At 41.4% G+C, this 26,697-nt stretch overlaps 1 protein-coding gene across 1 annotated transcript in view; it reads right to left on the bottom strand.

Moving 5' to 3' along the window:
• NTRK2 (neurotrophic receptor tyrosine kinase 2) overlaps positions 1 to 26,697 on the bottom strand; it is a gene marked incomplete at both ends in the record, with an annotated part of 373,926 nt that overhangs the window by 292,850 nt on the left and 54,379 nt on the right. Inside the window, 8 exons of the mRNA XM_080709003.1 lie at positions 920 to 980; positions 3,890 to 3,991; positions 5,730 to 5,919; positions 15,551 to 15,655; positions 15,887 to 15,971; positions 17,145 to 17,450; positions 20,723 to 20,858; positions 21,389 to 21,525. Of these exons, the coding sequence (XP_080565129.1) occupies positions 920 to 980; positions 3,890 to 3,991; positions 5,730 to 5,919; positions 15,551 to 15,655; positions 15,887 to 15,971; positions 17,145 to 17,450; positions 20,723 to 20,858; positions 21,389 to 21,525 (1,122 nt within the window). The remainder of the gene's footprint in view (positions 1 to 919; positions 981 to 3,889; positions 3,992 to 5,729; positions 5,920 to 15,550; positions 15,656 to 15,886; positions 15,972 to 17,144; positions 17,451 to 20,722; positions 20,859 to 21,388; positions 21,526 to 26,697) is intronic.

The following is a 26,697-nucleotide window of genomic DNA, read 5'->3' as shown; positions in this document are numbered from 1 at the left end:
CCGAAACTGCAGGGTGGTCTAGTTTGTCAAAGTTTGAGCCATGCCAGCCTTTGGTGGTGCATGCCTGTAATCCTAGTACACGTGAGGCTGAGAAAGAGGATCACAGGCTTGATGTCAGCCTCAGAAACTTGGCGAGGCCCTCAGGAACTTAGTGAGGACCTGTTTCAAAGTATAAAAGGTGTGGGGGGGTATAGCTTGGAAATGGAATGTCTCTGGGTTCAATCCCCAGTACCAAAAAAAAAAAAAAAATGTTGAGTTCACCCATCTCTCTTATCAGTGAGAACAAAAATGCACAGAGGCTCGATGGATCTTGAGCCAGGTAGGAAGTGGAAGGTTCTTTCTTCTAGGACACCATCGGAGACTCTCCTCTTTCCTCTGGCCACGTGAAAGGCAAAGGTTTCTCTGCATCTTCAACTTCTAGGGGGAATCAGCTTTCAGCGAACCTGGCATCTGGACCAGGGGTGTGAGGACGTAAAAACTTGGGTCCCTGGTAACACAGTTGAGTTGCAGGCAGAACCGTCCCTAAAGCAATCCCTCGCTTTGAAGTTCCTGTTTCAGAGCCAAACTTCCTCAATATACAAGAAACAATTTTGAATTGGGTTTACTGTCATGGTGCGAAACTGATATGACTCCCTTTTCTTGGGAGCCATGGCTTTTAAACAGGTAATTAGTTCCCAATTATGGAAACAAAGTGTCTGTTACAGCAGAATGGATTTGCTGTTTCCAAGAACACAGCATAAGAGAGAATGAGCTATTTACAGGCACTGAAAAATATCAGGGGAGAATGGCCATCAATATCGAATGATTTCTGAAGATGTAATTTTGGCCCGTGTAATGCTTAAAGTGTGTATTTAACTGAGCTTCGAGGTCTTCTTTAGTTGGTTTATTTCATTATAAGCATACATTTTGAAAAAAATACCAAGTGAAGAAATCATGATAGCTACCGTCATACAGGCCATCCGTATAATCTGGGCTTGCATCTACAAAACAAACACAGCAAACATTTGTTAAGTATGCATTATGGAGTAAAAAGAATTACTAACCTATGCCAACTCAAATATGCTAAATATGTATGGAAAGTTTTATTATTGAATACAATATTTTATAAGTCACATCCATCCTGAAACTCTAGGTTTGTTTCTTGTTTCAGGATCCCCCTTCCATGGTCCTTCAATCACCATCCCTCCAAAAGAGAAAATGATAATGCCAAATCACGAATCACTCCCAGAAAACTTCCCAGATCCCTGGGAACTTTAGACTGTTTCTATTATGCAGCTGACCAGGTTAATTGCAATGTTGATGTTTTTATTACAGAGACAGGTAATTCCCATAGCCCTCTTGTTATTTTGTGATGGCTTGGGGGTTACTTGTCAAGTTATACGTAGTAGTGTCACTTACATTCATGAACATATTATTACACCATGAAAAATGATATTTAAAGCACAATTTTGTTATTCTCCTAGGCTTCAGAGGAATTACAAGTATGAAAAAACAACCTTCTTGTCCTAACACAGCACAGAAAAAAAAAATGGCCTTTCACTACTGAAAGTACATTCTCTCTTATACATAAATGTATAGGAGGTTATAAATAAATGTTATATCAGAGAGAAATGTAAAAACATATCAATCTAAAGTGTGGATGGCTCTGCAGTCACCAGGATGATTACAATATTCCTCTTTAAAGTATTCCCATGGAACTTGCTAGAAACAATGTGTGTGTGTGGGGGGGGGTTGCTGAGCTTGGAACCCAGAGGCCTTCTATCTCTGGGCTACATCCTAGACCTATTTTATTTTTTGTTTGGAAACAGGGTCTTGCTAAGTTGCTGAGAGCTTCACTAAGTTGTTGAGGCTGGCTTCAACCCTGCAATCCTCTTGTCTCAGCCTCCCAAATACTAAGATTACAGGCATCACCACCACACCCAGCTGCCAAAAACATTTTTAAAATGTTAAACTCAGTATCAACAAGAGTCGATGAACAAAGCACCTGCTATTTCTGACCACAGCTAACTGGGCCTCTCCATGAATGCCAACTCAGAAATGAAATTAAATTTTGTTATAACATTTAAGTGAATCTCAAAACAGTAAAACTTGCAGAACATAAAGCTCACTTGGTTTTCATTTTGTTTCAGAAGGCTTAGCAGAAAAATGCCATTAAAATAAAGGGAAATGAGCCAATTTTCTGCTCATGAAATCCCCAGTGAATAATCAAGGTTAGTCTACATGAAGAACCAAGGAAAAGTGGCCCCAGTGTTCAGATTAGAATTTTAATACATTTTGACTAGAATGATATCCATTTTACCAGGGGGGGGGGAAATCGACGGATATCTATGCACTTCCATTTCTGTGCAGTGCACGCTTTGCACAACTCGAGGGCAACGCTTGTGTAGTCCATGCAAATTGCACCATCTGAAATTGTGCAGTGCACACCCTGGGCTGCCCCCGTGACTGCACCCCGTCAGGTCACGCCAGGACATTGGTTCCCACACATTTGAATTCTACTGGGAGGAGTGGTATTATCCCAATAGCATTTCAAAGTAGCTTTGTGTTGTACTATGTCAAAATTCACTAGAGAAATGCAAATCAAAACTACATTGTTTGTAGCTATTAAAACTGTAGCCAGGTGTGGAACCCACACCTGTAATCTCAGTACTTGGAGCTGAGACAGGAGGATTGCAGGTTTGAGAACAGGCTCAGCAACCTGGTGAAATCATCAGAAACTTAGGAAGAATCTCTTTCAAAATAAAAATATAAAAATAGGGAGAGAGGTGTATCTCAGAGATAGAACATCCACCATAACTGCAATTCCCAGTATGAAAGACAGGAAAGAAAGAAAGAAGAAAGAAAGAAAGAAAAAAGAAAGAAAGAAAGAAAGAAAGGGAGAGAAAGAAAGAGAGAGAGAAAGAGAGAAAGAGAGAGAAAGAAAGAGAGAGAGAAAGAAGGAGGGGAGGGAGGGAGGGAAGAAGGAAGGAAGGAAGGAAGGAAAGAAGGAAGGAAGGAAGGAAGGAAGGAAGGAAAGAAGGAAGGAAGGAAGGAAAGAAAAGAAAGGAGGGGAGGGAGGGAAGGAAGGAAGGGAGGGAGGAAGAGAGGGAGGGAGGGAGGGAGGGAGGGAGGAAGGAAGGAAGGAAGGAAGGAAGGAAGGAATGAATTTGTAGCTGATATGAACCCTGTAAAGGAACTTTCAGGCCACCATGCAGGTCGATGGGTTATCTGATGAGTAGATGCACAAGACAGCACAGGTGGGCCATCCTGACATCATTCGCAGGGTGCCCACCAATCCACCAAAGTCCTTTCCCTTGGCTATGGCCCTAGACCAAATGGTGTCCCCATCGCCACAGGGACTTGCTGCCCCTGCTGAAGCAAAGGTTCTGTAGCCCCACGAGAGCCAGTCATGCTTCACTCTGCTGACTTGCCCATTACTATAGAGGATCTCACTCTGCCCCTCAGCACACAGTCTGTGTCTACGAGGGTGCATGCCCTCCAGCAGCCATGCCTCACTGCAGGCACCAGGTACCTGGAATTCTCTTCACTCCCCCTAAGCTGGCTCTGCTTTTTCCCTCCATCAGTCAATCCAATATGGTCACACCAGCATCATGCAGAACACCCTGTAAGCCAAGGAAGTGCGGAGAGCAGGGCCAGAACAGGGGAGCTGGGCTGTCCACACACACAGCTGTAAAGCCTCCGATTAAACCGCTGGAGTCGCCATTATATTCCTGCACAAGACTCCAAGAGTCTGAGAATTCCAACTCTGAACCCATCGTTCCAGATCATTATATACATATATTCGTCAGGTAGGAGGATTCGAAGCTATCTTATTATACAATCATCAGCTGGTTTACATCTTTAGATATAAGCATGCAAGCCTTAATCCATACGAGGGTGACCAGCCAACCCTGATCACCTGGACTTTACATTTTAAAACCAGGGTGGTCCTGGCCACGTTCGTTTGATTTGTCCAGGACTGGGAGCTTCTCCTGGACGTGGGACTTCCATTCTAAGATTGGCAGGAGATGGTCACCCTGATTTGCTCTCACATGTGAGGGGTAGATGCAGTCACCATTTCTTTTAGATATACAATTCTATAAAATTTAAAATAAGTGAGGACTCGGATCCAGTTTTATCTCAGCCACGCTTTTTAAATGGCCTCAGTGATTATGAATGACAAAAAGGCTTAATATGCTGCATGACAGAAGGGGACACCCAAACACACCACCCACATAAGCCCCTGGGAAGATCCAGAAACATCAAACAAGTCAATGCAGTAGATGTGGACTAGAGGAAAACAGGATCTGGGGTATGATCACAAATAAATAGGAAAGCCCATAGTCTGGAAAACAGCTCATTCTCCAAACTTGGGATTCCTCTCAGTGCAGGCCTTTCCTCCCAAGGTCACCAGTGTAGTGACCAGGCCACATCAGAACTTTCTCAAAAGCACCATTTCTTTCCTGGCTTCATTTTCCTTAATGTATGACAAGGACTATCACTTTAGTTTTGTTGCCAGTATTAAGCAAGTTCAGTGCGAAATTATGAAACCTGTAGGAAGACAATGTAGGAGGAACAGTAATGGGTTTAGTTCACTGCATTCCATGTAATGAGAACCTACTCACTCGGTGGACAGAGGTTTATGAAGCCCGGCACATGAGAGGATGCACAGTTCTGCAGCTCATAAAACACAAAGGTCACATCACAGTGGTAAATGCAGATGTGAAAAAATTACCACTTCCTTTTTAGACTTCTGATGATGGCCAGTTTTGTAAAATATCCAGCCACTTTTAAGTCTACTCTCTAACTGATTGCTTTCACTTAGTTCAAATATCACATGCCATGATATGCAAAAGTTAGGGACCTTTGTTGGGGATATTCAGAGTAAATGAGGCAAGACAAACGCTGGATATGAGGGGGGAATCCAACAAATTGAATGAATGAATGAATGAATGAATGAATGAATGAATGAATAGCAAATAAGTAGCATCCCGTGGAGTCAAGCTATGCAAGGACTATCTGAAAAGCATCATGCTGGGACAGTGGTGTATACTGTACTTCCACCTGCTTGGGAGGCTGAGGCAGGAGGATTGAAAAGTTGAAGGCCAGGCTGAGCAACTTGGTGAGACTGTCTCAAAAACAAACAAAAGTTAAAAAGAGCTGGGGATGTAGTTCAGTGGTAGCGGGCCCCTGGGTTCTGTGGTCCCAGATGGTGGTGGTAGTAGTAGTACAGGAGGAGGAGGAGAAGAAGGAAGAGGAGGAGGGGAGGAGGAGGAGGAGGAGGAGGAGGAGGAGGAGGAGAAGGAGGAAGAGGAGGAGGGGAGAAGGAAGAGGAGGAGGAGGAGGAGGAGGAAGAGGAAGAGGAGGAAAAGGGGGTAGGGAGAAGAAAGAAGAAGATAAAACAGGAAGAAAAGAGGAAAAGGACAGCTATTCTGTTTCCTTGAATACTACCCTAGTAATGCTCATCAAATAAGAAATATCAGAATCAGGCTGTAACAGGCAGCATCGAGTCCTAAAGCTTCATGTTGGGAAGCTCTGGAATAAAACATGGAAGTCTGGACACTCCATCCAACCCACTGGTGTTTCAAAAAAATGGCAGGCTGTTTATCCCTCCACCACTCACTCAAGTAAACACTTCAGCTGTTTCACAACTCAAAGAAGGTGAAGACCAAGTGCCAAGGTCAGCTCCTCTGATGACCAAATTATAATTTGCAAAGTGTCTGACAAGCATCGTGAGGTGCCACAGGCACTTTATCTTTGTTATTGACCTGAGGAATGTTGTCAGAAATTAGGGGGTGATAGTAACAGGTCCACAGTGCAGCACAGGACGCCCCAAATGCAAAGGACGATTTGACCCCGTCATAGGCCTGGATGCACCATGGCCAAGGCTCCGGAATGAAAGGTGGTGTGTGCACCTTCAACAGAAGAGTCCTCAGGGCACTGCGGCCCCCCAACATGAAAGATAAAACCCCTTTCGATCTTTTCTCAACAGTGTCAAACCCTAACACTGCACCATCCTCTTAATTCCATGTTAAATAACTAAATGTGAGAATCTTTTCAGCTCTAGCTTCCAATCTCAATTAGAGCTCATGAGCAAACCTCAGGACTCTGCAAATCTTCCTGAGTAAGTCATTAGGACTTGTTATCAATGAGAGTGTCCAGTTGGAGGAAACACCTCTCAGAGGCTAAAAATATCAATGGTGAAGAGAGAGGTCACCTGCCTGTACCAGTCATTTTGCATTCTGCCAGGAAGATAAAAATAACAGTGGCCAGCAATGCACATCTGTTTCTTCTTTAAGCCTTTAGTTGCCTTCTAAGGCCCTTAAAAAGGGAAAAATAAAAAAGGAAAAGACTTTCTTCCAATTCTGTTTACAGTCTCTGTTTAGTGTGATCTTGAAAAATATTTCAAAGAATTCCACATGGTAGAGCAACAGCAAAAGTGTCTTTTCTCTTCAGACGAGCTGTCCCTGTTGGACGAGGGCACTTCCTACTGCACAGTGGTCAGCCTTTGATGGCCAGCCTGTCTTCGCTTTCTGAACAGTAGGATGAACTCAGGGCTCAAAAACATGGGGGATTCAGATGTCTGGGTTTCGCTTCTGCCTGAAACACTGGTCTCCTATGCAGTGCAGAGAATCTCATCACCTTTTTCTATCACAAAGAAATCTTCCATAGGACAGGCGAGGATAATAACATGAGCTTTGGCAACTCCTCAGGAGCTCTGGAAGTATAATTAATTAAGAGAAGTCCTCTTGAGATAGAAAGAGCTATTTAAGTATAAGTCTTAATTATCATGATTATTATGTGTCTAAGGACAAACCATACATTTCTCCATTATTTAAGGAAGAGAAGTAAGTAGAACTTTCTACCCTTTAACTCCCAGAACAAGAATTAGGGCCCAGTTGGGTGTGCTGGCACACACTTGTGATCTCAGTACTTGGGAGGCTAAGACGGGAGGATCACAAGTTTGCGGCCAGCCTCAGCTACTTTGAGGCCCTCAGCAACTTATTCAGACTCTGTTTCAAAATGAAGATTAAAAAGTAAGCCGGGTGTGGTGGCACATGCTTGTAATCCCAGCATTCAGGAGTCTGAGACAGGAGGATCATGGTTCGCAGATAGCCTCAGCTACTACTTAGTGAGGCCCTTTGCAACTCAGTGAGATCCTGTTTCAAAATAAAGAATAAAAACAATAGGACAGGGCTGTATCTCAGAGGTAGGATGCCCCTGGGTTTCATCTTCAGTACCACACACACACAAAATATATAAAATAAAAAGTAGGGCTGGGGGTGTAAGCTCAGAGGTAGAATGCCTCTAGGTTCAATTTCCAGTAACACAAACACACACAAAGGTTCCAAAAACCAGTCTAAGAAATAAGTATGGTGATGGAAGAAGATATTTACAGACTTAAATTTTATTTTCCTTTTCTTTGCTTTTTTTTCCCCCCTAGTATTAGGAATTAAATACAGGGGCATTCTACCTCTGAGCTATACCCCCATCTTTTATTGTTTTTGTTGTTGTTGCTGTTTTGAAACAGAGTCTTGCTAAGTTGCTAAGGGTCTCACTAAGTTGCTGAGGCTGGCCTGAAACCCATGATCCCCCTGTCTCCAACTCCCAAGTACTGGGGTTACAGGTATGTGCCACCATGTCTGGTATAACATCTTGGTGTGTATATTGAGTAGAATATCTTGTTTCTATGCTCTATGGTCTAAGTAAGACCAAATCTAAATCTGTATCAGGCATGGTGGTCCATGCCTGTAATCCCAGTCCTTGGGAGGCTGAAACAGGAGGATCATAAACCCACGCCTGTAATCTCAGCACTCAGGAGGCTGAGACAGGAGATTCCCAATTCCTGGGCAACACACTGAGACCCAGTTTCAAAAATTAAAAAAAATAAAATTAGAAGGGTGAGGGGTTTAGCTCCAAGATAGGATGTCCCTGGGTTCCATCTTTAGTACTAAATTAATTAATTTATTAATATAAATCTACCAGTTTGGGGGCATTCTTAGAGAGATGCAGAGAGCTCTAATTCATCCACACATCATGAAACTTTTGATAAAATGGCACAGAAGAAGCTTTGGGAAAAACGTTTCCAATATTTATAGTGTGTTCCTGACATGCATTTCGCATAGGAGACAATAGCACCCGAGTTAGGAGGTATAAGTCACTCATTCCCACTGCCTGTGTGAACGAGTGTCCCCAAGCTATGATGTGCTTCCTGAATGAGTGGCCAGAGATGGTCTTCACACACAGCCTGAAGAACAAATGGTCAGCCTCACAACAAGGGTGCTGTATTACCCAGTGCCACTGGGCTCACTACAGGCCTCAAGTATCAAATCCCTGGGGGCACGGCTTTGGAAGGACAATCTACGCCCAATCAGCAAGCTCACACTTAAAAAATACCTGACCCTCAAAACTCTGGGAATTTTTGCTCTCTGATCAGAAGATGATAGTGAAGGCCTCAGGTTTCTTCCTGCAACGAAAGTGTAAAATGATCACTCTGCCGTTAATTTCTGCCCTTCTAATCTCCACTCAGTCTCCACGCCCATTTGCCTGCTCACGAAGGGACTTTTCTACACATAGGCTTGAATTCCAATGGCATTCACAAGAAGGATCAATTTCATCTTAGGCAAGTCTTTATTTTTGGCCTGTAAGCTAAATAGGATACATCAGAATCTTTGGAGAATCCTTAGATGACCCCTGCTCTGTGTGTGTGTGTGTGTGTGTGTGTGTGTGTGTGTGTGTGTGTGTGCGCGCGCGCGCGCGTGTGTGTTTACAATCACTGTCTCTACTTTTTATACACTCTCCTATGATTCCATAGGCCATGTATTGAATTCATACTTCTCTTTGCCAAACCCAACTAGAGGGCATCCCTATGTACCATCTAGTCCACATTTTTATCATTATTTGATAACTATTTTATTATTATACTAATTTTATCATTATTTGAAAGTCAGTGAAATAATCTTGACGAATGCTTGAGCAGCCCCTCCAGTCACTCCCCCAATGTCCTTCAGGGCATCAGGGAGCCGTCCTCCCTACTCAAAGTGTGGTCCGTGGACCAAGAGCACCAGGAAGCTCCCTAGACATGTAGCATCTTAGGCCTTTTTCCAGAGTCACTGACTCACAGTATTTGAACAGGGTCCCTAGGAGTTCTGCATATAAATTAAAGTCTGCACAGCTCTGGTTTACAGCTTGCTGAGAAGTTTTACTGGAATCAAAAAATCCCAGGAGGCATAAAGAGTAAAAATTATTCAATAAAGCAATAGCTAGATACCCAAACACTGAGTATGGGTTATCTGCAGCCACAGCTGAAAATATTGTTCCTTGTAGGAGGAGACTGATTTGCCCCCAGTGACATACCTCTAGACCATGTTCCATAGGGACATCAGGAGGAGAAAGAGCCCAGATACCAAAAAGAGATTCTGCTCATCCACTCCTTCTAAAGACTAAACTTTGAGTTGGTTTTCTCCTTAAAATACCAAGCCTAGAATGCTCAAAGAATTAAATGGCAAAGTCTTGGCAAGCCCACACTTCTGTGTAAAGAACAAAGCCAGTGTTGTAATAAAAGTACTTCTGGGCGAAAGCTGTCTCCCTAATGGGGCAAAGGGAGGTGAGAAAATGAAGCTTCTTTACTACAGCCTCAGTGCCTACCTGGGGAAGGCCAGTGCCTGCCTGTCGTGGGTCAGGTGCTGTGCTCAACTACACAGTGACCTTCCAAGTAGGTGCTAGAACCTTACATTTTATAGCACAAGAAAACCACACTCTAAGGTATTGAGCAAATTGCTCAAAGCCACATAGGTCATGGAGGATGGCTCAGATCTGAAATGGAATCAGATTTGCATCCAGAACCCAAATCCTTCCCACCATGCCAAAGTTTCCCTTAGAAGAAAGCAAAGGCTAACTACACCTAAGACACCAAGTTCAACCTCAGGTCTGAGTAAGTGACTGGAATTGGCAGCAAGTGACATCAGCTTATGTAATTAAAAGTAGAACTCTTAGAGATCCCTCCTATTCCACTTAATATTCTCTGCGCAGTGGTTTCCACAAAAAAGAAAGAATGCAAAGGGAGTCCCTTCATGCTCCTTGCTTACAATTCCTACACATATTCATCTGGGTCCTGCCTAATACTGGGGCAGGAACATCCCTGAGAATTCAAAGCTGATCTCTTCCAGCCAGGAAAAAGGCAACCACAAGAGAAGCAGGGTCAGGAGTGAAGGACCCAGTGTCTCTCGACCTCTTATAACTTTCTGGGTGGTTGGAGTGCTTCCCTTTACTGGAAGGAGGGACTGTGTTTTATTCCCCCAGTCCTATACCTCACTCTTGCCACCTCCTAAGATGTAGGACCCAAGTTGCCTTGAACTTTACTTATTATAGACAGAAGCCAAGTATCCTGTTTCTCAGACCTCCAAAGAGAGCTAATACACTGTTCAAAATCCCCAGGTTCCAGTACAGTAAGATGGAAAAGCAGACCCTTCCTGCCTCAGTAACTGACATCAAAGTGGCTGTGGCTCTCAGAAGCAGAATGCACAAAGAATTGGAGCCATTTTGCTATGGTTTGGGTCAAGAATGTCCCCCAGAGCTCATGTGTTGGGCAATACAGCAACGTTCAGAGGTGAAAAGACTGGAGTACGACAGCTATGACCTCATCAATGATAATCCACTTGATGGATTAATAATGCATATGAATTTACTGATAGATGTTGAAAAACCACAGGCAGGTGGGGCATGGCCAAAGGAAGTAGGTCACTGGTGGAGTGACTGAGGATTCTAGCCTTGCTATCTCTCTCCCAAGACCCTCTCTCTTTCCTTCTCTCTCTCTCTCTCTCTCTCTCTCTCTCTCTCTCTCTCTCTCCTCTCTCCTCTCTCCTCTCTCCTCTCTCCTCTCTCCTCTCTCTCTTTACTGGTTGCCATTATCTTAGAATATTTCCTCTGCCATGCCCTCTGCCATGATATTTCTGCCTTGGAGCAGCCCATTGTGAACTGAACCCATGAGCCATAACAAATCTTTCCTTCTCCTAGTTGTTCTTGTCAGGTATTTTGGTCACAGTGACGAAAAGCTAACACATACAGCCTTCAGAATATTGATTTGCTGGACGTGGTGGTGCACGCTTATAATCCCCATGCTTGGGAGATGGAGACAGGAGGATCGCACTGGTTCGGAGCCAGCCTCGCTGGCTTAAGAGACCCTGTTTCCACATAAAAAAGTTAAAAAAATAGGTCTGGGAGTGTAGCCTGTGGGAGTGTAGCCTAGAGGTAGAAGGGCTTCCAGGAACCCCAGTACCACCAAAAAAAAAAAATAAAGAAGAAGGAGAAGAAGAAGGGGAAGGAGAAGGAGAAGGAGAAGGAGAAGGAGAAGGAAAAGGAGAAGAAGAAGAAGAAGAAGAAGAAGAAGAAGAAGAAGAAGAAGAAGAAGAAGAAGAAGAAGAAGAAGAAGAAGAAGAAGAAGAAGAAAATTTACCTTTAAATGGCCCCCAGGAGGAAATAATAAGAATAAAATTGTAAAGAAATTTATTTGAAGTGTTGTCATGCTTCCCCCAACCAGAGGGCTTTCACAGACCAATTCAAGATCTGTATCTATGTATCTATGTTCTCTGCAGGTGGAAGTTCAGAGAAGCCCAGGTCTAACTCCTGCCAGGGAAGGCTAAGGCAGCCCATACACATGGAATGCAGTTAGCATTTGATTTGGTCTGAACACCCAGAGGTGTCAAGAAAACAGATCTTGAGTACCCCCATGGACCATATGGGAGAAAGCCTGGGTGGGAAGTCACCAAGTCCTGCCAACAGGGCCACCTGGAGTGGCAAAGGGACCCCAGCAGCACAAAGTCCCTTCCCAAAGGAAGGAGCTACTTCTGCCAGCCGGACCTGGGTCCACTTCTTAGACAGTCTCTTTGCTCATGCCATGGAAAATACAGAGAGAAGACTCTTCAAGAACCACAAAGGTTTACAGGGAAAAAAGTCAAGTCACAGCATTGAATATCCCCAGGTCCACAGAGCACAAAGACACCAGCAAACAGACTTCTCTGTCATCCCTCCCTCTACCCCCACCTGGGCAGCAGAGGGACTGAAACCACATCCGACTCCAGCCCCCCACCCCATTCTTCCAGCCTGAACTTAGAGAAGAAGAAACTGGCCATGAAATCAGAGTTTTGATTTCTAGCTCTGATGGGACATACTATTTCTTACCGGAGATTCCATCTACAGCCTAAAATAACCAAAGGATAATCTACTACTCAGTCATGAGCAGAAAAATCTCATGTGGCTTAGAATTCTCCAGAGTAGCAACCTTCATCCTTGGTTACTTGTTGAGTATCTTCAAGAATAAAAACTGCCAAAGTCAAATCTGGGAACCACTGAGTCAGAATTGCTAAAGGTCGGCCTCAGGGATATGAACAAACGTGAAATAAAGCAAAATAATAACAAAAAGTCTCAGCCAATTCTAATATACAACAGGGGTAGGAAGCCACTATGCTGGGAGCCAAGGAAGTGAATCAGTTTTATAGAGACAATGAAAAGCAAATATAAAATAAAACTAATGTGATTATTACAAGAGGTACTCTCCGGTGTGCTAGGAGGATAAATACTACAGTGTTTATCCATAGCCTAGATGTCATGTAGAAGCTGAAAATTGCATTTTATGCTTTAAACACTCCCCCAAACTAACCAGACCTCAGTTCCACTCTTCAGAGTAGGATCCAAAGTTTTGATGCAGTGTCTGAACTCTGGAAATGTCCTCTTTCTCTCTCTCAGTGACTAGCCAGGGTTTTAGTAACTAACAGATATGGAAGGCCTTGGATCCTGCAGACACCTAAAGACCAGACAACCCTACTCTTCCACAGTAGCACCATGGGTGGGTCCTCACAACTGGAGTCTGCACGCTTCCAGCATCTTTAAAAGACTTTCTTTGGGGACCCTTGTTTTCCAGGCCTCTCCCTTTAATGCCTGTCTCACAGCCTCATGTTCTGTGATTGGCAGCCCTGAGCCGATGCTGGGCCGATGTTGGCTATGGGTCCAGCTGTCTCAACCTGCTGCCAGGTGGACTACAGCACCTGCCGTCCATACTGTGCCCAGCAGTGAAGACAATTTGACTGTCATTAATCCAATCAGTCCATCTGTTGAGAGCTATCTTAGAACCACACACTGAGATTAACATCTTGGACCGGCCCAAGATGAATACATAGTATTGGCTGGGTTGGATTTGTCCCCAAGTGGACAAATTCTAAGAGACTGGTGTAGTCTCTGATGTCTTCTCCACCTACTAATGTTTAACCCCTCCTTCCTTCCTCTAAGCTTGTCACATGACTTTCAGGAACCTTTCCTATCTTGTTCTGTGACAACTGCTAGTTTCTGTGTTTGATTAACTTTTATGATGCCTTGTTTAAAATTTCTATAAAATCAATACTGATTGTGGAAGATTCAGGAGAATTGTCCTCTAACTCCTCCCCAACCACCCTACATATTATTACAATTATTAGATATAATTTTCTCTAAATTTTGGTATCTGACTCTGCATCATTTTCGCGCAAGAAGACAATTTTTCAGTAGCTGCCTGAAGCAGCTACATCTGTGGCGGACTGTGGGGCAAGCAGCATCCGATAGAGTCTGCGACATCCATCTTCCTCCAGGTTCATCAATTTTTGTTGAAGGCACTCTTCATTTATTTGTGTTTAATCATCTTTGATTTCTTTGAATACTCCTCATCCTCTTGTCAGTTTGCATGCCTAAGCAAAATGGTCAGCACTGGGAGTCTCAGTTCTAACCTAAGAGGAGCACATGTTCTCATGGATGCCAGGGCTGCCATGTTAATTTTTCTGTCTCTGTGTGAAAAGGCAACTGGTTTCATGGTGAGTGAGGCTATCTGTGTCCTTGCAAGACAGAAAACTTGTGATGTCATTAAAAAAATTGCTTGTGTAGAGCCAGGCATAGTGATCCACGCTTGTAATCCCAGTACTTGGGAGGGTGAGATGGGAGGATTACAGATTCATAGCCAGCCTCAGCAACTTAGTGGGGCCCTCTGCAACTTATTAAGACCCTGTTTCTAAATAAAGAATGATGTGTGTGTGTGTGTGTGTGTGTGTGTGTGTGTGTGTGTATGTGTGTAGCTCAGAGGTAGATTGCCCCTGGGTTCAATCCCTAGTATGCCCCTCACAAAGAAAAGAAAAAGAAAAAGAAATGTAAGTGCTAAGAGAAATTAGTCAGTCTCAGGAAGTCAAGAGGATATGTTTTCTCTCCATTCTGGAAGCTAGAATGAAAATAGGAAACATGAGGGACTTTAAATAATGCAAAGACAGATCTATAGAGCAGTTGAAAGGAGTGAGGGGTGAGAGAAAGGGCGGACAAGTGGGAGGGCCGGGAGGGCAACAGTTCAAATACTACTATGGGAACATGTGACTGTATTATGACCATCTCACTGACCAGAGTGTGGAGGCAGGAGGGCATGAGGAACGGGTGGGTGTGGAGAGAAATATCAAAGGGCTATGAGCATGTATGCTTTTAGCACAAGGTCTAAGTACAATGCAGAGATAAATTACAAAAAAAAAGGAATGTCATAAAAAAATACTGGGGATAAAGGTAGAGGAAGCTTCTTATCAAACAGGTTTGTGGGAACAAAACTTCCTCATCAATTACTAAATGAGGATGGAAGAAATACTGATGGGGTAGAAGGCTGCGCTTGACCTCTTGCCCTTGCCGTGGAATGTGCCATTAGGAGAATGAGTGTGTGTGTGTGTGTGTGTGTGTGTGTGTGTGTGTGTGTGCGTGTGTGTGTGTTCTTTGTTTATTTTTCTTTAGTTGTAAAGGGGTTAAGAGGGAAAGGAAGCAATTCTAAGAAAGGTCATCATCTGAATGCTTTGGCTATGAATCTCATAAAACCCCACAAAAATTACATGCCACAAGCCAAGTGAAGTCAATCTATAATTGGTCACCCTGGTTTATGGCCCACGAGGGCCATCTATATCCAACATCACCCTAGGCCAAGTCTCCGTCATCTCCACTCTCATTTATTACGTCTTGATAACTGGTCCTTGAATAAATAGTTAAGTAGAGAGAAAAGAAACAGTCTTTCCTAAAAGCAGACATTTTTATTTTAAGGACCTAATAAAACTGAGTAAGTGAACAATAAGAGGAAAAAAGAGAGTGACTTTATGAAATTTATCTTAATTTTTCCTTTTTCTAAATAACTATTTCTTGTTCACAAAGTAATTTGAGAGATTTCAAGTATTTCAGATGCCAAAAAACAATTATTTCCCATCACTAGCGCAGTTAAAACTAACAGAAACAAAGGATAAAGATGAGGCAATAGGGATGAGAGGAGTTCTGCTCTTCCAAATATTAGTGCCACAGAGGAATGTTCAGGAGAAAATACATCAAATCCCCATCAAAAATGGAAGCTTCTGGCTTTCCGCTGCGCAGATATCAAAAAATACAGACCTGCTTCTGATAGCTTTTAAGCTCCAGAACTTCACCTCAAATCAAGTTTCACCCCCAACATTTTCAAAAAGTGTTGGTGAAACTCAAATGAAGGCTGAAGTTTAGTAACTAGGAATGGACCAGTGGCGGTGTCTTCATTCTGACAAACATGTCTCTGTGGTGGAAGATGTTAGCAATGGGGAAAACTGGATGTGTGTACGGGGGCCGGTGTCTCTGGAAATTCTCTGTACTATCTTTGTCACTTCTCTTAAACCTAAAATTGCTCACAAATAAAAAGCTTAAAAACCAACAAAAAGCTCTTGTCCCAAATTGGAGTGTCCAGAAAGAATCCCAAAGCTGTTGACCCCACACGCATGCAAGAAGAAACACAGACACTGGAGATTTACCACAGCAAACACAGTCAGACAGCTAGACTCGCAACAAGGAAGAAGATTTAATAGGAATGACTCCAAGTACTGGGGGTGTCTGGGTGTTGCATCCAAACATCTCTTGCTTTATGAGCTCCTGCAGGGGCTGTTTGTAAATCAAGCTTACATAATTCACATCACACTTGGACACACTGAGGAAGCCTGTGCATTTAAAAAAGATGTGTAGTAAATAGCAGAGTAAACAGAAGTCCTTCTGTAATAAAAATGATTGCATTCTTTTTTACTATTTGGTAGAGATGACTTTCCATTGATCAACTTTGTCCATGGTACCACCCCATGAGCCACAGAGAGATCGGGTACCCAAACAGCCCCTTGATTTCCAATCTCCATCTTCCTACTTTCTCTTCCCTCTTGGTGTGATTCTAACAGCAGTTATGGTGAAGAGTTCTATCCATGTATAGCTTCTAGCATGCAAGTGCAGACCTCACCCCCCACACAATGGTGGCAAGCACTTGGACAACAAGATCAAGCACGTGTCAAGAAAAGCTGAAGAGCAGTATCTGGAGCAGGTAATGGCCATTGTCCCACCATCTCTGGGGCTCACACTGAAACGCCTTTGCTGGGCACAGAGAGAACCGCTGATGCTAACAATCCATCCCTCAACCCAAACCACTGGTCAGATAGGTGCCGTTCCACTCCCGAGAGGACAATTCAGAGCCCAATAAAACTCAGCCCAGGTAAGTAAAACAGGCCAGGATATTGAGTTCTGATCCATGGATGAGAATGCAGGGTTCTACATTCCAAATGGATAAACACGTCCTGAGCCTAACCAAACACAGTTCATCTGCTCATGGTTTTGCTATTGTAGGTGTGAAGTCCCATTAAAAACTTAAAGCAACAAAAACACTAATAATAATAACTCTTTTCTCACGAACTTCCCAAACACACTCATTGGTCATCCTCTATATATCAGATTGCTTTTCAAAGTTATTTTCCCATCACCTTTTAGAGTCTCTGCCCCTTGACTTGGCTTTGACTCCATTAATGGCATTGGCCGATGCCATGTAACACAGGCTAAAAAGGCAGTGTGCCAGCCCCAAACATAGCCCTGCACATTTCCACCTGCCCAATTAAGACTCTGCATTGCCACAAGAAGCACCTCACCTGGGTAGCTACGATTTCCTCATCTGCACCTGAGAATTTATACAGGTAGAAGAAAGCCAGTCCAACTGACTTGCAGACCCATGCCCAGGACTAAACAGTGGCAGTTTTAAACCACTAAGTTTATAGATAGTTTCACTGTACGAAGGTTCTATCAAAAGTTGAGTGATACACCTTATTACACCCCCACATGCCAAAGCTTCAGTTACTTACCATATTCAAGTCCAGGACGGCCCATGAAGTGAGCAGAAATCTGTCTCTCATCCTTCCCGTACTCATTCTTGGCTATCAGAGTGTAGTCCCCGTTGTTCATGTGAGTCGGATTGTCCAGCTGCAGGCAGCCGTGGTATTCCGTATGATTGGTTACGTGTATTTTAGTACAGATGTATTTGGATTCATTCAGTATCGCCCCATTATGGAACCACTGAAGCGCTGGTTTGGGGTTTCCTTTCACAGTGAATGGAATGCACCAGTGGTGGTCTGAGGTTGGAGATTCGAGAAATGTGATAGTTGGTGCAACTAAATTGAAAAAGAGAGAGTTAATAGCATCAGAAAGTTCAACATTCTCCACATCTCCAGCTTTCTGTGTTTCAGTAAGAAAACACAATCATTTTTTGGTTTCATAAAAACATCACCATTACCCCCAGAATCCATCACTACTGTGTATTCTCATCAAGGCTGATTTAAAACTCCCTACAGAGGAGCTTCAGAGACACTTCTTGCACTGCTCCACTTAAAACCTGTACATCACAGTCATTTCCCAAAGACAGTCAGAGCACATGAGAACCAACTCCCAACAGATCGGAGAGATCTTGAGTGGGAAGAGCTCATTTGGTATCTTCTTTGATACAAATGCTTTGAAATCATGTAGATTCATCACCAAACATAACGAGGGACACTATTTTGTAGTACTTTCCCTAAATAACCCGAATGACAACAAAAATTACTTCGGATATTTTATATGAAGCCCTAATCTCACAAAGCTTTTCTAAGCCAAATCAAACAGATCAAAGCAACGAATGTTACCATTGGTGCTGATTGATTATTATAATGCAAAGACTTGATAATTTTTCACTGCTTGTCAATAGAAGTTCCTTTTTCAAAGCATCAAATTAGAGAATAATCCATTTTTGCTAAGATTTTAGATGGCAAAATTTTGAGCCTTTCAGTGTCTGAGCTCTAATTCAGGCCTAAAAAACAGACTAGAGATTATTTCCACTTTAGGCACATAGCATATTATGCTTTGAGGAAATGAACATTATCAAATAGTATCTGCAAACAGAATACTTATTTAAGTATTAAGCTGAGTTAAAGTATTTTAAAATAGTTCATCATTGTCCATCTTAATCTGGTTAGATTTTAATAATTCAAGGACTGGAAACAAACTTTGTAATCTAATAGCATTGTTTTTAAATGAAGAAACCAAAATCCAACAAATGGGATTAAATAAATTGGTCAAGGTTACTGGGGGAAGTAGATTTTGGACAAGAATTCACATCTCCTTATGCTAATCCAGTAGCCTTTATGAAGGTCATTTCTTAACTGTACATGTCATCTCACAAAAGGGGGGGAAATTAGTTATCACAGCCTACTAAGACACAAATACTCTGAATGCAGCCACTGAAATAATTATATCAGTTTTATGCACTCGGAGGTGTAGTGTGGATATGTTATGTTCTCATAGTACTTTGAATCTCACTACAACATACAACTATGATGTATCAATAAAAACATTAAAAAATACAGAAAGTCTTTATCACCAACTCCTCCTACTCTTTATCTAGCCTTTGACAGATAAGATCAAGTCTTCAGAATATAATAATCACTTATTCACCTAAACTGAGAAAGAACTCAAGTCCAAGGATCTTTAAACAAAAGGCAGATAATCTGACATTACCCATTTGCTTTAAGGTAAATCCTCCCATAATACCACCCATGAAGTAAAGCTGAAAAGAAAAAGTTCAGTTCACTTTCATAATCTACAGAAGGATTTTCCAGTTCACGTAAAATTTCCCTCAACTGAGTACATTGTGGAGTTACTGAACTGTGCCAATGTGGATTGCAACAGGGTCCCTTACTTTAAAAAATGAAAAATTATAAAAATTCAAATTTGCAAAATTTAATTGTTTGCTTTAACACATATTTCTCACAGCCTTCTTAAAATAGTCTTTGGAAGGCCAGGCATGGTGGCACACACTTGTAATCCCAGTACTTGGATCACAGGTTCATGGCCATCCTTGGCTACTTAGACCCTGTTTCAAAATAAAAAATAAAACAGGGCTAATAATGTAGCTCAGAGGCAGAATGCCCCTGGGTTTAATCCTCAGCACATAAAATAATAGTTTTTGGAAAACAAAATAACAATTTTTTTTCCTTTTTTGTAGTACTGGGAGTAGAACCCAGAGGCATTCTACCTTCGAGCTACACCCCTACCCCTACTTTTTTTTATTTTTTATTTTGAAACAAGGTGTCATTGAATTGCAAAGGGCCTTACTAAGTAGTTGAGGCTGTCTGCAAACCCCAATCTTCTTGTTTCAGCTTCCTAAATGCTGGGATTACAAGCGTGCACCACCACAAAATAACTTTTCATATATGAATCCCTCTATAAAAATTCAATTTAAACACAATTGGGTTTATATCCACTAAGTAAGGGCACACTCACCTCCCCCACCAACCCTCACCCCTGTGCCCAGGGCCCACTTATTCTTTCCACCAAGCTCAAATGAGTTTTTGGTGAGGTGCTGGTTTAAGAACATAAAATTGCAAGCTGGTTACATATATTTGGGGATACTATTGACTTCAGGATTCTGACTAGGTCAAAATGATGAGGAACTGTACATCCCACCCTCTGTGGGCATGGTGGTGGTACTGAGAGTGTCAAAGGATTGTGGTTGGAACTTCATTACTACGATGATGACACACTGAGTGTGTGTTACGAGTGACTGTGAGCCAGTACACTGATACCAACTATGGCCATGTGTCCACACATGTGAATACATACTCACACACATGTATAAACATGTTTTTTCTCTTCCAAGCCCTCATCTGCACAAAGTAAATCCTCATTCATTTATACTTTGCAGTTCAGAATTTGCAATGATGGGTCAGTGTCTATGTGATTCTCTCTGAATACACATTCATACTGAGTGCCACAATCTAGACATTTTAGGTATGTTTTACAGGAGATATGATTCTAGAGAAGAAGGTATATGTCTAAGAAGCACTGCTATCTTGTACCTTAGCTTCCTTCTGCACAAATCTAAAACAATAATCATAAAAGTTTTTGCAGATTATATTAATTTACAGTATTAGACAGGACTCTTCCCACCTTCCTCCCAGAAAACTGATGTCAAACCTATGAGGGTTTATCTTATCAGTGATATGATTACATGTTTGTGAACAGCCAGCAAATGGCTTAAGTCTCCCTACTTTAAAGCTTCATGTGGCTTTCATTGAGGAATAAGTTTTGAGAAACTAGCACATCAGAATTTAAACTAAAATATTACCAAGAAGTTAATCTGCTCCAAGTATGTGCTATGAGAAGAAGACAATGGGAGATTTGAGGCAAGAAGCTCGAGACTGAAAAGGCTCCATGAAAGACGATGCCCAAGCCAGATACGGAAGGCAGAACATGGGAAAGAGGCCGACAGCATCCCTCAGCTAGGTATGAAGGAAACACCGCCACAGACTTCTTAAAGAAACTTAAGAAGCACCCAGAGCGCCCCCGAAACACACGCAGGAACGGCCACAATCATTTGCTATTAAAAACACATGCTGGTCTGCTTACGTACAATGCACAGTGAGGTTGACGGTATCTTGATCTTCTCCTACAAGATTTTCTGCCACACAGGAGATTTGCTTTCCACTGTCATCGGATGAAATGTTAGTTATCCTTAAGGAGCCCTGTCTGCTGTGGCTTGTTTCATTCTACAAATGAGTTAACAGACAAAAACAATATTGATTAGGATGGGTCTCAAAATGACAACATCTGCCCCTAACTAGAAGAAAATTAAATAAAATAAAAACAACACACACACACACACACACACACACACACACACACACGAAAAGGTTTTCTGCCCAAATTGGGATAAGGTGAAGAAAACTTATTCGATTTATCCTATTTCTCTGGGTTTCAATTGTTGAATGCATGAAGTTGCCCTAATTCCTGAATTCCTATCTTCCTGAGGAAAATAACCCAAGGACAGGGACACTCCGTGCTCATAATGATCTCACTAGGAATATAAAGATCAAAGATCCCCAATCAATATAACTAAAATGCAAGTCTGCTTCACCTTTGCTTTTTAAGAAAAAATGGCGAGTAAATGGACATCAACAATTTATTATAAATGTCTCCATGTAGGCTATAAAATATTAGCTCATCATTACTAGATTTAATACAATCTCAGATTTCAAAACATTCTCGTGGTCAGAAGGTGGCAAAATCCAAACCTTACCATATGTTTGGAAACCAGATTTCCAACATCCCAGTACAAATTAGGAAGTGGATCCCCTGCCACAATACAAGACAATGTGATGGACTTTCCTTCCTCCACTGTGAGGTTAGGTGCAGCCAAGTTTGCGGACGGCAATCCTGAAGAACAAGAAAAACAAACAGAAACATACACGAGCAGTTAAATTCAGTATCAAAATAATAGCAATAGTCAGACACGGTGGCACACTCTTGTAATCCCAGTATTCGAGAGGCTGAGACAGGAGGACCACAGGTTCAGGGCCAGCCTCAGCTACTTGGTGGAAGCCTGTTTCAAAATAAAGAGTAAAAATTAGGGCTAGGGGGGTACCGGAGGTAGAATGTCCCTGGCTTCAATCCCTAGTACCACAAAAAAAATCAATAAATAAAATATAATTAAAAATAGGTCTGGGGATGTAGCTCAGAGGTAAAATGCTTCTGGCTTCAATTTCTAGTTCTGCAAAAATAAAGTAAGGATAATAATAGCAATAAACTGAGAACTCTGTACAGTTTAAAATACATCATTGACTTTCTAAGACTGCAAAATGTTGAGTTGATAAGCCTTATAAATGTAATTTGGACAAAAATATGTGGAGTAACAAGATTTGAAAATGAATTATCGCATTTCTTGAAAATATTATTATAGAAAACCCTTTTTAACAAACCACTCGTAAGTTGAGCGTGGTGGTCCACGCTTATAATCCCAGCATTCGGGAGACTGAGACCCGGAGGATCGTGGTTCGCGGACAGCCTCAGCTACTTAGTGAGGTCCTCTGCAACTCAGTGAGACCCGGTTTCAAAATAAAGAATAAAAAATAGGGCAGGGGGTGTAGCTCGGAGGTCGAATGCCCCTGGGTTCCATCACCAGACCCGCAAAAAAAAAAAAAAAAAAAAAAAACACTAGTTTGTAGAACTATGTTTCTTCCTGTTCTTTTTTGTTTTTCAATTACTAATCCTTTTTAGGGGGCACATAAGTAAGCACTGTACCTGGGGGACAACAATTTATCTCATTTACTTTCCCCATTTCCACTATTTCCCTTTTTTTTTTTTTAGTAAAAAATACAATAGGATGCTGGCTGTGGTGGTGCATGCCTGTAATCTCAGTACTTGGGAGGCAGACAGAAGGATATAGGTTCAAAGCCAGTCTTAGCAAATTAGTAAGACCCTATTTCCAAATAAAAAATAAAACAGAATAGGAGGTATAGCTCAGAGATTAAAAAAAACTATCTGGGTCCAACCCCCAAAAGGGTAAGATGCATTCATATTTTTTGCATAAATTTGTTTTGTACACTAATCAATATTGTTATAAATCTAATCCACAATGAGATATAGAATTGCAAAGGGTAAATACTCTGAGATTTCCCCTACCCCCAATCAGAGTGACAATCATTAAAAACACAAACAACAAATGCTGGTGAGGATGTGGAGAAGTAGGAACCCTAATACATTGTTGATGAGATTGCAAATTTGTGCAACCATTTTGGAAAACAGTATGGCGGATCCTAAAAAGAACGGGAATGAACCTACCACATTATCCAGCAATTACCACTCCTGGATATCTACCCAAAAGACTGGAAACCAAACTACAAAACTAATGCATGCATATCTATGTTTATAGCCACATAATTCACAATTGCCAAACTATGGACCCACACAAGATGTCCATCAACAGATAAATGGATTACAAAACTATGGGATATGTACACAATGGAATTTTACTGAGCCATAAAAAAGAACCAAATTATGTCATTTGCAGGGAAATGGATGGAACTGAAAAACATTATTCTAAGAGAGATTAGTCAGTCACAAAAAGTAAGGAATCAGATGCTCTGCCTAATATGTGGAAGCTCGGGAGAAAATGGGTCATAGGAGGGACTCTAGATGAAGAAGGATAAACCACAGATGAGCACATAAGGAGACCTAACTGAGGGGGATGAGAGGGTGAAAAAAGAAATTCCTTAATGTACATGTTGTACATTCACAAACATATCAATCACCGAGTCAAAGATGAAAAGGAGAGAGGGGAAAAAATGGGGTGGGAGTTGGGGAAGGGCTAAATGAGTGATGTGTGCATGTATGCCTCCACATCTTGTACTCCATTAAAAATGTATGACTACAATGTAGCAGCAAAAAATAAATAAAAAGGTAAGGCTAGAAAATGTAGTTTCAAAGAATTTTTTAAAGATGAATCTTGAATTATCCCAGCAGTAGAATTTCTTGAGGCTATATAATCAATGTTAAATATTATAAGTATAATTGGTCATTCTAGTTATAATATGATAAAATATATAAACTCTTGCTATAATGAAAATAACTTTAAAAAAACCCTAAAAATGTATTTGCTATCAGATGAAATTCTGAACTTCATAAATTTTAACATTTTGGTGCAACATTATTTTATACTCTTGTATTTCAAAAGGTAGGTGTTAGGTGTGTTTTTAATCAGTGTTGTTATCACAGCATCAAAGTATCACACCTACTAAGTACATGCACTATTTTAAACTACACAGAAAAAATAGCATTTTTTTACATGAATACAGGTCTTGGAGGAAGTGACAATATGACAGGTTCTGCCAGTCAAACCAATCCATTCCTTGATATCAGAAATTTCCTGGGACTGTATTCACTCATAACCAGGTCACACAGGACTGTCACAGATTATTAACTCAGAAGCAACCTGGTGTTCAGAAGGTCAATTCACCTTGGACAGCTGTTAAACTGCAATGACCCCACCCACTGGGCGATAATCTGATCCACCATCTCTACCGCTATGCATCAACCATTCTTCATGATGCAGTCCTTACTGGCAAAGTCATGTTCTTATTACTGAAATCAGGATACAACGACGTTGGTACAGTTCAGATCTCATAGGATCTCCACTACTGAGAAGGGATAGTCCAACTAGATCTGGCTTTCAGGAGCCAGTGAGACCTCTTTGGAACTCCTCCTTCCGGTAAGTATTCAGCAGAGAGTCATGTCATATCTTTCCCAGAGTTTCAAAAGAAGGCCCATACTCAGAGCTAAACAGGGCCAGAAGCACAGACAATGGACAAAAGAGAGTACAATAAATAGAAATGAACCGCAGACCCTAAATCGGGCCCAAAGTAATGGTGTGGACAAGGACAAGGAACTTTTTTCTCTCTCTCTCAGTGCATTTATTCACAACTTCTGTGACAATCTTTCCAATTTATTCAGAAGCACATCAAGTATCGTTGAACTGAATGATATGATGTGGGTTACTTCTTTAAAACATATTTTTTATTTTTCAAGAATCAAACCATAGGTAGTTTTTGAAGAGTCTAGACTATAATGCTTCTTACAAAAAAACATTCAGATGACTATATGCAGAATAGTAGTCCCACCTCACCAGATGATACTATTTTCTATTCTTGGAGGCACCCATTACATCTCTTTGAATGTCTTCCTTTGGTGCTGATCTCCACCTCATTAACTATCATTATGATGCTGCTTCTTGGTTTTACTTTTTTTTTTCTTTATTTTTCTTTTTCTTTTTTCTTTTTTCTTTTTTTTTTTTTTTTTTTTTTGGTGGAACTGGGATTCCTGGAAGCCCGTCTATCTCCAGGCTACACTCCCAGACCTATTTTATTATTTTATTTGGAAACAGGGTCACCTAAGCCAGCGCGGCTGGCTTCGAACCTGCGCGATCCTCCTGTCTCCGCCTCCCAAGCACGGGGATTACAAGCATGCGCCATCACGCCCGGCAGCTTCTTGGTTTTTCTATTTTCATGTTATCTACTGGTCACCTGCTATAGAACAGGAGGAGCTTTCACACAAAATACTAGCCTTCCCAATATGCCCACACCAGACTCAGTGTAGCCCTGTCTTCTCATCTTTCCCCGTGCTATGAGGTGACATCATCTAGATGAGAAAATAAAGCTTATTTTTATTTTATTTTATTTTTTCAGTACTGGGGATAGAATCCAGGGTTATTCTATCTCCAAGCTACATCCCCCAGCCCTATTTTGTATTCATTATTTTTGAAACAGGGTCTCACTAAGTTGCTGAGAGCCTCCCTAAGTAACTGAGGCTGGCTTCAAACCTGTGCTGTCCTCCTGTCTCAGCCTCCCAAGCGCAAGGATTATAAGCGTGCGCCACCACACCCGGCTTTAGGAAAGATTTTTAAATGTCACAGTTTCTCATCACTTAAGACTCCTATTATTTGGATGTTGGTTCTTCCAAATAGCCCATCTAATTCTGAATCCTTTATTTCCTGTTTTGCCTCTTTGTGTTTATTTCTTGTATTTGGAGGGTGAGTTCTTCAGATAGGCCTTTTAGTTTCCAGGGATTTTTTTCTTTCCTGAAAATTCTACTTTTTCACAGGTTTATTTGTTTGTTTGCTTGTTTGTTTTTCATGTATGCAATAGTTCCTCTGATCTCTAATTTTTTTCCCCCTTTGGGCTTGCAGCTGAACCCAGGGCATTCTACCTCTGAGTTACATCCTAGCCCTTTTTATTTATTTATTTATTTATTTATTTATTTATTTATTTACTTACTTACTTATTATTGTTGTTTGTTTTGAAACAGGATCTCTCTAGGTTTCTCAGGGTTTTACTAAGTTGCCGAAGCTGGGCCACCACACCCAGCTTGACCTCTGAGATATTTATGATAATTTCTTTTGAATTTTTCTTCTGCCCATTCCAACTTTGTTTCTTGCAAATTCTTTGTTTGTTTCTTCTGTTTGGGGTTTTTCAATTGTATTTTAGTTTTTTCAAATACTTACTGATCCTTGGCTGCTCAAACATCCTCCACAATGCGCTGTTTATTAACCGTCAGCTTCACTCTATGCAATATTTTTGGCCTCTTTTCTGGATACAACCTGATTTCAATATCATTAAACTATTTTGAAAGATATGCTATCTAATTATTTAGTTCACTGGAAGAATTACTTCCAACGAGAAAGAGTAAGTAACTTCGGATGAGAAAGAAGGCTTATAATATCGAAAATCAATATTTAAATCTATTATTTTCTCTATGGGCCCTTTCTGTTTTCTACCTAGAATTCCTCAGAATCTTTATTTCATTCTCTTCAGAGAATTAAACAACCAGTTTTCTGAAGAAGAAAGGGTGTAGCCACCTGAACCTAACAGAGTATCTTCAACTGTTTCTTAACCTTTAGCCAATGATCTGTCTTGCTCCCTGAGGCTTGAGTAATTCTACAATGCAAATCAAGATTCTCCTATGCTTTCTCCCTTGCCAACTTGGTAGCCAGCACTCACTGGCTTTAAGTCACTTAGGACCCATTCTTCTGCTCTCTGGCCTATAATCTTTGCATTT

This window comes from Muscardinus avellanarius, assembly GCF_963383645.1.
Source record: "Muscardinus avellanarius genome assembly, chromosome: 13".
Classification (NCBI taxonomy): Eukaryota; Metazoa; Chordata; class Mammalia; order Rodentia; family Gliridae; genus Muscardinus; species Muscardinus avellanarius.
The sequence above is the reverse complement of the archived record's forward strand: the minus strand, read 5'-3'. Positions and strand labels throughout refer to the sequence as shown.